Here is a 13043-nt window from a genome sequence, read left to right as displayed (position 1 = left end):
GAAATTACTGGCTTTGTGCCAAAATTTGAAATATCATCATCACTATTATAGCTATTTTATTTTCCTTGTCTAATTCTCTCCTGATTTTTTTTTTTTTCCAGAATTTGTGCCGTATGTCTTCCAGATCCTGTCCATGTTGATAGAACTACAGCAGAATGAACTGGCTCCCTATATGGCTCTCTTTCCCCACCTACTAGTGCCAGTTCTTTGGGAACGTCCTGGCAATATCCCTCCACTTGTCCGATTGCTGCAAGCTATTATACAGAAAGGGGCCAAACAAATTGAACCTGATAAACTGGTAACTACATCATCATCATCATCATCACCATCTTTTAACATCTGTTGTCCATGCTGGCATGGGTTGAACGATTTGACCAGGGTCGGGTAAGCTGGAGTGCTGCACCAAACTCCAGTCAGATTTAGCAGGGTTTCTACAGCTGGATGTCCTTCCTAATGCGAACCTCTCCAAGTGAGTGCTTTTACATGCCACTGGCACGGGTGCCAATTGTGTGACACCAATATCTGCTGCCACGACTACAATTTCACTTGGCTGGATGGGTTTTCTTCTCAAACACAGCATATTGCCAAAGGTCTGTAAACGGTCTCAATCAACTTATACACTTGCACTGCACAGTGGCCAAAATCCAATGATTGAAACGGGTAAAATAAAAAAAGATTTCTTCACACCTCTTAGAATTGGTTGTTAGCAAGATTTCCAGTAAAGCTGTAAAGTAATTTTACTCCAAATGGTTTTTATGTAATTTACAAATTCTTTATCATAGTCGATGGTGACATTTCACTGTTTTTATTATTTCTTCCAGAATGGTTTGTTGGGAGCTTTCCAGAAACTGATTGCTTCCAAAGCCAATGACCATGAAGGCTTTTACCTCCTCAATTATATCATAGAATTCCTTCCACAGTAAGTAATGTGCCTCTCTCTCTCTCTCTCTCCCCTACTGTTTGCTATTCTCTTTTTTTCCCCTTCCTCTTCTATTTACATTGTTCTTCACTCTCTTCTTTCTGTTTATCTTTCTTTCTCATTTCCCGCCCACCACCTCTTATATCCCACTCGCTTTCTCTCTCTTTCTATTTATAAACTAATTTCGAATATGGACATTAGTAAGTATTGCTCTTTCCTGTGCTAACTTATTTCCACAGTCACTCATCAGAATTAGCATATATGAAACTAATCAGTATGAGGAGGAGGTCTGGTCGTGGGGGGGGGGGCCTTCTGTTCTGTACGTAACACAGTTTACCCCCATGCACCACACCACACTGCATCATACACTGCATCACAACAATATACAGATTGGCACTCTGGTTATGGTTATGGCGCCGAGTGTTCCAGTTGATCTGATTGACGGAACAGCCTGCTTGTGAAATTAATGTGCAAGTGGCTGAGCTCTCCACAGACACGTGTACCCTTAACGTAGTTCTCGGGGAATTCAGCATGACATAGAGTGTGACAAGGCTGACCCCTTTGAAAAACATACTTTCTGTAGCATAGTTATGCTATAAAAAAAAATGCAAAGTCACCAATTTAGCAAAAGTTACCATGTGTCACCAATGTAACAAAGTATAGAAAGTCAACATTTATTTGGAATATGTACTAAATGTTATAAAATTCACGATTGAATATCACAGTGAAAAAAGTGAAATCCCCCAAAAATTCAGAAGGCATAATTCAATTTTTCATTCAAAAATAATTTATTTTACAATTTTGAAACAAAAGCTGAACCAAGTGTCTAGAAAGGAAGATGCTGTTGTAACATTAATTTCAAATATTTGCTGAAGGATGTATGTAGCAAGATATAAATTAATTTGACATTACTACCTATTTTTAACTGTGTAACATTAGAGGCTGTAGAAGAAATAAGCTGCATGCTATTTCATCCAGTTGTGGGTAGGGGAACATAGGTGTTCCCAGGGAGGGTAGTTTTAGGCAGTTGTTCTCATTATGTTTCCATAGAAGTTCAGTAGTGGTTTTGATGGTATGGTCCGTGTTATTGAGGTGAAAGTTTACATGTAAAGTGCTCTGTTAGTAGGTGTAACGTTGCAGAGGGTATGGCATAAGCAACTTATGATGGACCCATCTTGGGAAATTTGGTACCAGAGTGTATCAACGAGAGAGAGCAAACCATTGATATGCATTTATTTTTACCATTCTGATAGTATTTTTGAATTTACTTTTATTTTTGCTTTTCAGAGATGTTATCTCCCCATACATCAACCAAATCTTTATGCTTCTATTCCAACGTCTTCAGAGTTCTAAAACAACCAAATACATCAAGAGTAAGTTACCATATTCTTCAGGAAAGGCTTTTGCCAACTGTTTATTCTGCAAAGCATGTTGCCTGGAACTGCTTCTGTCATCACATTCGTGCAATAAAATAACTTTTTAGAATTCCCTTACCCCTATTGCTGTTGGGTTTTGTTGAAGAGTAAGGGTGAGGTTAAACTAATAAGTAAAATACTTTTATTCTACTGGCCAGATTATGAAATTGACGAAACCACTGAGATATAGAATGTGTTGTTTATGGGAGAGATAAGCAGATGCCTCATTGCTTGTGCTATGCATATCTTTATAGACTTGTGTAGTTTTAATGAGAGAATGTGGAATAACATTCACACCTATATGTATATATATATATATATATATATATATATATATATAATAGTTGCAGGCATGGCTGAGTGCTAAGAAGTTTGCTTCCCAACCATATGGTTTCAGGTTCAGGCCCACACAGTGGTACCTTGAGCAAGCAGACAGAAGCTGAAAGAAGCCTGTCGAGCATATGTATGTGTGTACAAAGTACAGAAACCGGAATAAATACAAGGCATTTATCCACCGTTGTTCTGACTTTATCAGACTGAAACTTCTCCCACGAATACACCATTAGATTGTTTATTCCTGTGAGTTATGAGTTCATAGACATGGACATAGTAACACATGTATGTGGTTAAGAAATTTGCTTTATAACCTCTTGGTTCTGGGTTCAGTCCCACCCCACAACACTCAAGGCAAGTGTCTTCTATCATATGACTTTATGTTGATCAATATATTCTAAGTGAAATTTAATAGACAGAAATTCTATGCAACATCTCTTGCATGTGCACTTGTATGTGTGCATCTTTGTGTGTGTGTGTGTGTGTGCAAGCGCACACATTGTGAAAGTACATGGTCTGATGTTTAAGGTATTGATCTTCTGATTGTAATGTTGAGGGTTTTATTCCTGGACTGAATGGCGTATTGTGTCTGTGGCAGCTAAGGTACATCACTTCTGTTATTCCAATTGAAAATAAGGTATGTCTGATGCAGAGTGGTGCCTCTGCAGACTACTAGATCAAAATCTTGAAAATACAGGAAATACAGAAAATAGCTAAAGCACACTGGATGATGATGTCTGTACCTGTGAAAGAAATGTATATCATTGAGAAAGAGCTGATAAATTGATGTATGAAGCCAAAATGTATTTGGTAGTGTTTAGGCTTTCCTATCTTTTCTGTCACTGTCTGTTATACAGCAAACTGGTAATAGAACTATTGGAAACTCATGACTATTGATACTAGCAATTAATGTATGAAATGAAAATAGAAAATAAAAAAATAAAGAGAAATGAAGGAAGAGAACAAAGGGTAGGTGGTATTCTTAAGTATTGTTGTGAATAAATTCCCTAATTCTAGTGGAATGATAAAAAAAACATGCAATCTATGATAAAAAAAGTGGTTTGTGAAGTGACGACATGCATTTATAGAAACTATTGAAATAATGTTAGATACAACAACAGAGATTTTAATTCAGAATTTATGAAAACAAGACATTTGTACTTCAGAGCCGGAGGTGGTTTCAGCCGAGTTGGTATCAAAAGAGTCAACAAATAAGTTTTCTTCTCTTTAAAAAGAACAACTGCTATATTATATTAATGAATAATTTTTTTTTTTTTTGTGTGTGTGTAATTACCTGTATTTTTTCCTTTTGTAAATTATTTTAAGATGACTTAGGGATCTGTAGCTAAGGGGTTTTGAAGATTGAAACCTGAAAATTGTAATAAGAAATAGAAGTTTTGAATTCACAGCTTGTTTTAGTGCAAATCATTATTGTCATCATCATTTTGACACCTTATCTTTCCATGGTGTGAGGAGACTTGTTAAGGAACAGCCTCACCATTCCTCAGACTGTTTCAATTGCAAGATAAAGATACTTATATAATGGGCTAAGCAGTAACTGTGAACCATATAGCCATGCCTGTATGTATCACATGTAAAATTATATGAAACTTCTGGCCTGGGCTGATCAGAATGTGGGAGAAGACTGCGCAGAAAGAAAAACACTATGTTAAGTGTTTTCTTATTAAAACAATTGGATAAGATCTGGGGGAGTTTGACTGCTATTACTAGCAGTTATGTTGCAGTTTCTTTGATTGCTCATATTTTTAAATTATTAGACTTTTGTATTTTAACTCTGAGATTATCTCTAGATTGGAGTATACTAATCAAACAATTGTGTGTTCATATGTTTGTTTCTGTGAATGCATGCATACATTTCATTGTCTGTCTCTTTTTTTATCAGGTTTGCTGGTATTTTTTAGCCTTTTTGCCATTAAATATGAAGCCAGTGTCTTAATACAAACCATTGACAATATCCAAGCAAAGTAAGTTTTCACTCTGTTTGTTTGTACCATCTTTTTCCTTTCCTCTCTCTTTCTCCCGCCATACACCCATACATTCCAATTTCTCCTTCCCTTCACTGATAGCTACAGCAATTGGCATCACCTGAGCAGCATCTCATCTTACATTTGAACACCTCAAATGTATCATGTGCCTGCAGTGCACTGATGACACTACAGCAAAAGTTCTCCTTGTTAAGCGCCACCTCTCCAGCTGCTTTCTCCACTTTTGCCGAACCACTTGTGATATTGTCCATCTATTGCATTCTTTGCCTGCCTCTTAATCTAATGCCTTCTACTCTTTCCATTATAATGTTTCCCAAACCTTTACTTCTTCGAATATGGCCATAAGAGAAGAGCTTTTTTTTTGGTTCTTCCTCAGAATGTTCAGGAATGGTAATGTTTCACCTACTTTTTGTAACAGCCATTCATTGTCTGATGATCCTTGAAAGAGACTTGTAACATTCTCCTATATACTCACATTTCAAATGCATTATGTTCTTTCCAAATTTGTTCAGAGTCCATGCTTAGTAGCCATAAATGCCTCTGCGCCAAACAACTAGTTTTGTTTTTAACTTGGGACAGTTTTTCTAGTGACAGGATTGTCCAAGTATCTTGGGTTCCAATTCAACCTGTTTGAGCTGTTCAGGGCCCAGTTTCAGGTTAATGTTCACTTTCTCTTTTCTTACTACTATGACTCATTACACCTACTGGGGACTTGAGAATCTGCACGTAATTTACCGGAAGTATGGTGTAGTTTATCATCAAAAGGATTAATTGGACCACCATTTTATCTTAACGGAACTGTGATTGGTTACGTTTACTTGAACTTGCTGTGACAATCTGTTGTACCAAGCATTCAAGAGAACTTTGAAGATGTGGAGCTTTATTTCTAGCAAGATGGGGTACTTCTACACTACCATAGTCATGTAATGTGCCTGTCTTGATGGGATTTTGCCAAACAAGTGGTTTGAGTGAATGAGGTCAGTATAACACCGTCCATGTTCACTTGTCTTCAGACCCTTAGACTTTATTTTTTATGGGAATTCTTAAATTTCACAAAATGGAACTGGTAACAGTTGACAACTTGAGAGCAGCCATTGAATGAGGGAACACATGAATATCAAATGAAATATCTCCTGATGTTTGCAATTGCATTGCTTAATATTATCAGCAGAACCTGGACCAGAATGGTCAGCAGTTTGAAAACAAAGTATTCATAAAAAAAAGATTTATTTGTCTTTGTAGATTCTGTTAAATGTTGAATATAAATCTATTTTAAGAACACTGGCTTTTTAGTCTTTCAACGTGTATATATTTATTTGGAACATCCTCTGTGTGTTTGTGGGTGTGTGTGCTTATACATGTGTGTGCTTGTGTTCAATTTCCATCTACCAGATTCTACTCACATCGCCTTAGTCAACCTAAGTGTATGGTAGAGAAGTAGAATCGAACCGGGAATTGTGGTTGCAAAGGGAATTTCTCAACTCTGTGTTGCTATGCCTTCGTGACTGTTACTACTGTCGCTTGCTGCTGCTGCTGCTGCTACTACTACTACTACTCTTTTACTTGTTTAGGATGTTTGGTATGGTAGTTGAACGTCTATATGTCGCAGATCTTCAGAAAGTCTCTGGCAACATTGAAAGGAAGATCTGTGCTTTGGGTGTGACAAAACTTCTCACTGAAGCACCGGTATTTCTGACGACTTACGAATCACTTTGGTAAGTAACATTTACTCATGATGATGTGAAGCAGGTTCTAAACCAAAATATTTTTAATTTGCCCAATGGTGACCATCGTTCATTGGTCATCATTGTCCTCCTCTTTGTCACCAAAAATGAGTTATGGTATTTCTACTAAGTCTCTTTGTCCTGAGGTTAACTTTACTATTAACTGCTAGGAAGGTGGCGACCAACAGAGTCAGATGTCTTACCTCAAAATGTGTGCAATGAATCATTATATAAGTACCAGTCATGTATTGGGTTGATGGTATCAACTAACCTCCCCCTCTCAAAATTACTAGCCTTCTGCCTAAATTCAAAACGATTATTATTGCTGCTACTACTACTACTACTACTACTATAGCAGTAAGCTGGCAGAATTGTTAGCATGCAGGGTGAAATGCTTAGCTGTATTTCGTCTGTTTTCACATTCTGAGTTCAAATTCTTTCAAAATTGGGGTCAATAAATTGAGTACCAGTTAAACACTGGGGTCAAAATAATCAACTATCCCCCTCCCAACAAATTTCAGGCCTTGTACCTTTAGTAGAAAGGATTAATTTTATTACCACAACTTTGACACACTGTAGATGAAAACTGCACGGAAGTATTTAATCATTTTGCAAGTTATCACCAAGACCACATACAGAGAATACTTGCCTTACAATGTTCACAATACCTTGCAACACTGATTTTTGTATGATATTCCCAGCTCTAGTTCTGATAGTGACACAGCAATTAGGGCAAGGTCATCAGCATAGAGGAGCTCCCATGGGCATCCTGTCTTGAATTCCTTGGTTATTGCCTGGAGGACTATGATAAATAGGAGGGGGCTGAGGACTGAACCTTGGTGGACCCGGAATTTTTCACTGTACTCATTTCCAACCCTCACCTTACTGACAGCGTCTCTGTACATGGCTCGCATAGATCTCACTACCCATTCTTCTATCCTGAGTTTCCTTATTATTATTATTATTATTATTATCATTATTATCATTATTATTATTGCAAGCTAGCAGTATTATTGGCACCCCAGGCAAAATGCTTAGAAGTATTTTGTCCATCTATACGTTCTGGGTTCAAATTCCGTTGATGTTGCCCTTTCATCCTTTTTGGGGTCGATAAAATAAGTACCAGGTGAGTACTGGGGTAATCGACTACCCCCTCCGCTTTATGCCAAAATTTGAAACCATTACTACTACTACTACTACTTCTACTATTGTTGTTGTTGTTGTTAAGGGCATTCAGTTGGAAGTCTCATTAGAGTCTTGGTCAAAATGCCTTGTGTTTCTTCTTCCTCTTTATGTTTTGTCTTCAGATTCCATGACGTCAACGTTTCTCTTTTCTTTTCATCATCCTGAGCTGTGTATAACAAAATACACTATCAGTCAAATACTGGGGTCAAATTTAATCAAATGACCCCATCTCAACCACAACCCTGTCCCCCCACTTGAAATTGCTGACCTTGTACCTAGATTAGAAATTACTATTAATACTCCAATTACTGTTGTTATGTAGGGCCAGTCTACTTCAAGCACTGTTGAGTTTATTTGAATTGCCAGAAGATGAGTCCATTCCAGAAGATGAGCATTTCATTGAAATTGATGATACACCAGGTAACCTCTTTTTTCCTTCTTTTCTTTTTTTTTATTTCCTTCGTTGTTTCTAACCACAGACTGGATACTTCTTCCCTCTTCACCTTGCACTGTCTGTCAAGTGGGATAAGTGCTTATGAAGAAGGCTGATCTTTCGTGCACTGCAGTGAAACATAGTTGTTGAGTGTGGAGAACTTAGGGTAGCTTGAGGGATGCCTAAATGTTAGACATGTAATGAAAGATGTAGCAGACAATTGAGCTGCAAGAGAATGCATGACTGAGTATTAAAGGTATTGGCTGATGTTTGTAGGGAAGATGAGTGTGTTGGTGTGTGACCTGTTAGAAGAAATGTTAGCCTAACTGCAAAGTGGATGCAAATGAGTGCAGATGAGGGATTAGATCAGTAGTTCCCAACCCTTATATTTGAATTAGTTTTACCACTGACCCCTTTTAATATGCTTATCCTTATGTGTGTGTATATATATATATATATATAATTTTGAATTTGATTTACGGACCTTCAGTACTACCTTTGGGAACCACTGGATTAGATGTTGTATGTGCTGGAGAAATGTAATGATTAGTTGAATGTATAAATGTTAAAACCTGAAAGACAGATTGGTCATGCAAGTGAATTGTGAGATCAGTTAAATATTAAAGACATCCTCGGATATATTATGTGGTGATGACTATCATGATATGGATATATGGTGTGAAGGAATGAGTGCTAAGTATCAACCCTTTCTGTTACCAACTCACTGGTAGACATCAGCATGGAAAAGTGGATGTAAGATGATCTCAAGTGTGTTGATGGTTTCAAAACATAATTTCTCAATTTTTCTATTTGCATTGCAGGTTACCAAATTGCCTATTCACAGTTGGCTTTTGCTGGTAGAAAGGAACATGACCCTATTGGGAACTTAGTTCCAGACTTAAAGATTAACTTAGCCAAATGTCTTGGAAAGTTGTCTGAACAGAACCCTGGGAGAGTAAGTATGACCCATTGTGCATTTGATTTGCTTTTCTAAATATTTCAGCCTACAGCATCACTACTGTAGGCTTTGGTGACATTGCCTGGCCTGAGTTAGCTGTTGCACTCTCTCTAGCTGTAAAAATGCATCCAAATCACAGAAATCCTTGTTAAAGAGTTAAAACTTAGGCAAGATTCTCAACTCCACTAGATCTGTTTACATTCAACATCATTTGTATTATAAATGGTGAAGCTTAGACACAAACGACACTTGCTTTGCGACTCATACACCATCCACTTCTGACCTGATAAAATCCATGGACAGTGGCTTTAAAAGTCGTTTCCAAGATGCCGTGTTTTGTTTCTTTTGACCACAAGAAAACAAATGCTACACATATCAAGAAACCATAATCACACTGGACCTTCCTTTAATCACGAGCAGCACTTAGCTGGAATCCTCAGAACCAGTCCAGTTGTTGGGTTTCATCATCACTGGTGTTCACACTCTCTAATTAAAACATAAATAAATAAATCTTTATAAATAAGGGTTTCAAATTTTGGTATAAGGCTATCGATTTCAGGGGACGCGTTAAGTCGATTACATCAAACCCAGTGTTCAACTGTACTTACTTCATCAAGGCAAAGTCAACCCTGGTGGAATTTGAACTCAGAATGTGCAGACAAACGAAATGTTGCTAAGCACTTTGCCCAGCTTGCCACCTTTCATTGTGAATAACATCACTGAATTCTAACCCTAACTGCTTCAGGTGTTACCTGCCATGATGCTTGTAAATTGAAAGAAAAATCAACGATTCCACTCAATCACAATAAAATACATGTTGTAAAGAGGTTAAACCTTGTTTATGCAGAGGGCATAGTTCCTGTGTATGGGGCCCCAAACAACACTTTTTGAACTGCATTTACATACAGTTCATGACTAATCAACAACTGCAGTTATTTTCATTTACTTTCATCATCATTTAATGTTTGTTGTCAATGCTGGCATGGGTTGGACATGTTAAAACCCCAACAATAATTCAGCTGTAGCCTTTCAACTCAAGTTGAAAAGTATCCTGATGGTTCATATTAGATGGTTCATATTATTTAGTGTCAGTCATACTAACTTGAAAGTTCTGTTAAAAACCTGCCTAATGGTTGTTCACTAGAATTACCCAATGTACCATATCCATGCTTTCTATTTAGACTTTAGTTGTTTGAAGCCTAAACCAATACCTTTTGAAAATAGTTTCTGCTGTGGACATAATCAATTAGCTACTTTTTTTCCTTTCATGATTACAGTCAACTAATTATATTTGATTATCATATTAATTTTTTTTTTTAAACATGATATTTATGTTTTAATTTTTTTTCTTGTTTTTTTTTTTATCTGCAGTTGACTCCGCTAATCAAATCTGGTTTACAGCCTGAAGCCACACAATATCTCCAGATGTACCTGCAATCTGCTAGCGTTAATCTTATGTAATATGTGTGTCTGCTTGTGCATATGTATGTATGCCCTTTGTGTATTGTCATATTAAGACAGTCTATCTCTTTTTCAGTACATACACTACTAACATACATACATTCACTCACACGATTCACCAACGTCTGACTTTCATGCTGATAGTTCAAGGCTAATACTGCAGCATGGAAAAACCCACAGCTTGATGGCCCGATGGTCACATCACGATCACACTGCTCACACATGTTGACTTATACAGTTGTTATATTGTTATATCACACACAGTGACATGGTGACCACACACACACACACACAGTGACATTGTTTCATTGTGTGACCATCTAATGCTCTTACTGTGACTAACTGCATAGTGACCAAGCAGTAAAGTGTATTATTTATGTTGCTTGTTACATAAATTGTCCGAAATAAAAAAATTCAATAAAGAATAATAAATTTGATATTTTAAACAGAAAAGCTATTTGTTGATTTTTATTCTTTTTTTTTTTTCCTTAGCTCTGTGTCAATTTTCTTATTTCTATTATTTTGCTGACCGAACAGGTTTTGGGTATTTTTGGTATTCAATCCGAGGTTAACCATGGTTCATTGGCCCAATTGCATTAAAAATATTCCATCTGTGATGATTCTCATAATTCTTTTTTTTTGTTTCTATTTTTAAAATTTTATATGCATATTGTCTTTAGGACAATATATGAGCCATGGTATGTCTAGGACTACATTAACCAATGTGTCAGTCATTACATTATCAGGATTATCAGAGCTGTACTGATACTGCAAATGCGGAACTGATTTCCATTTTATGTCTCCTTCAGCTCTGGCGTCGGCTGCTGAGTTACTCATTTTACACAGGTTTTCTAATAACTTCAGTTTTCTACCATCTTCAGTAATGCATTGCAACTACAGTCTGATCATGCCACAACTCACCAATTGTCTGCAGAAATCCTTTTGTCTACTCAGGATTCATGTTAGTGGTCATAGCTGATGATCACTCAATGAAGAGGAAGAATTAATCTACCAAAGTATGCAATCTAAGACTGTATTATCTAATGTGTCCTTCAGCTTTCGTAATTTAGGTCTACACTTTTCACTGTGTCAGTCACAGTATCTCTCACACTATTTTATCCAATGTATCGACCATAATATATATCTAAGACTACATTTTACCACCATTTTTTACTTCAGATGATAGAGTACAATTTGGTGGGAATATATATTTTTATGAGTGTCAAGGGAGACAAAGGATGAAAGGCAAAGTCGATCTCAGCGGAATTTGAACTCAGACGAAATACTACTAAATATTTTGCCTGGCATGCTAACGCTTCTGCCAGCACCATCATTATTTAACATCTGTTTTCCATGCTGGCATAGGTTGGACGGTTTAACCTGAGCTGGTGATAGTAGGGCCACACCAAGCTCCATTGTCTCTTCTGGTATGGTTTCTACAGCTGGATGCTCTTTGTGACATCAACCACTCCACCAAGTTTACTGGGTGCTTTTTATGTGGCACTAGCACTGGTATTAGTTTTGCAGGGGTGATGCATATATATATATGATATGCATTGTGTGATTAAAATTTGCATGATATATGACCAATATTTGGAATTCCATGTGTATCGAAAGAGGAAACTGAAAAGAACTCATGTATAATAGTTCAAGTTTCCTTTCACTTGTCTCCATAGACAGAAACATAAAAGAATGCATATAACAAAATGGAAACTGGAGAGTCAGTCTATCATGGTCTTCCAAGCAAAAACAGATGAATTTAAGACAGGCTGCTCCTCTGTGCTGATGACCTTGCTCTAATAACTGAGTCAATACCAAAACTAGAGATGAAGTTTCATGTGTGGAAGCAAGGTCTAGAATCAAAGGGCCTTAGAGTCAGTCTAGCAAAAACCAAAGTCCTAGTAAGTAGGAAGGAAGACAAATCACAAAGCCCTTCAGGTAGATGACCCTGTTCGTTCTGTAGAAAAGGCGTAAGTAGAAGCTCCATAAGATGTACCCAGTGTAAGCTATGGACACATAAGAGGTACAGCTATATCAAAGGAAGGTTAACTGGGGAAGATAGTTTTTGTGTGTGGCAGATGCACAGGGGTAATAAACACTGAAGATGTACAGAAAATAGATTCCATCACATATCAGGGGGAGAAGCTAGAAGTAGTTGATAGCTTCCACTACCTACGTGACCAAGTCTGTAAGTGGGGTTGGATGCTCTGAGAGTGTAGCCGCTAGAATAAGAATAGCCTGGGTAAAGTTCAGGAAGCTCCTACCTCTGCTGGTAACAAAGGGCCTCCTGCTCAGAGTGAAAGATAAGATGCATGTGTGCGAACAGCCATGCTCCACGGCAGTGAAAGAAAGGAAGCTAGTATGATCCGCTGGATGTGTAATGTCAGTGTTCATACACGACAGAAGTGTAAGCGCCTTAGAGAAGAGTTGGACATAAGAAGCATCCGGAGCACAAGCAAATAAAGTATTTACAAAAGTGGACCAATGTTCATTTTAGATGCCTAACATTAACCATCATAATTATGGTGTTGTAATCAGATAGAAAGCTAACAACTTTGTTAATGGAGGAAAATAACCATAAAAAGAAAGAAGAAGAACTGAAAGACTAT

At 37.3% G+C, this 13043-nt stretch overlaps 1 protein-coding gene across 1 annotated transcript in view; it reads left to right on the top strand.

The window, feature by feature from the left end:
* Nucleotides 1-10887, top strand: part of LOC106875001 (exportin-2) — a 28722-nt gene extending 17835 nt beyond the window's left edge. Inside the window, exons 19-26 of the mRNA XM_014922942.1 lie at nt 102-298; nt 822-919; nt 2207-2292; nt 4571-4652; nt 6245-6388; nt 7905-8002; nt 8837-8970; nt 10345-10887. Of these exons, the coding sequence (XP_014778428.1) occupies nt 102-298; nt 822-919; nt 2207-2292; nt 4571-4652; nt 6245-6388; nt 7905-8002; nt 8837-8970; nt 10345-10434 (929 nt within the window). The 3' untranslated portion in view covers nt 10435-10887. The remainder of the gene's footprint in view (nt 1-101; nt 299-821; nt 920-2206; nt 2293-4570; nt 4653-6244; nt 6389-7904; nt 8003-8836; nt 8971-10344) is intronic.
* Nucleotides 10888-13043: the final 2156 nt, after the last annotated feature.

The sequence above is a fragment of the Octopus bimaculoides genome, chromosome 24 (genome assembly GCF_001194135.2).
Source record: "Octopus bimaculoides isolate UCB-OBI-ISO-001 chromosome 24, ASM119413v2, whole genome shotgun sequence".
NCBI lineage: Eukaryota > Metazoa > Mollusca > Cephalopoda > Octopoda > Octopodidae > Octopus > Octopus bimaculoides.
This window is presented reverse-complemented; position numbering and strand designations above follow the sequence as displayed.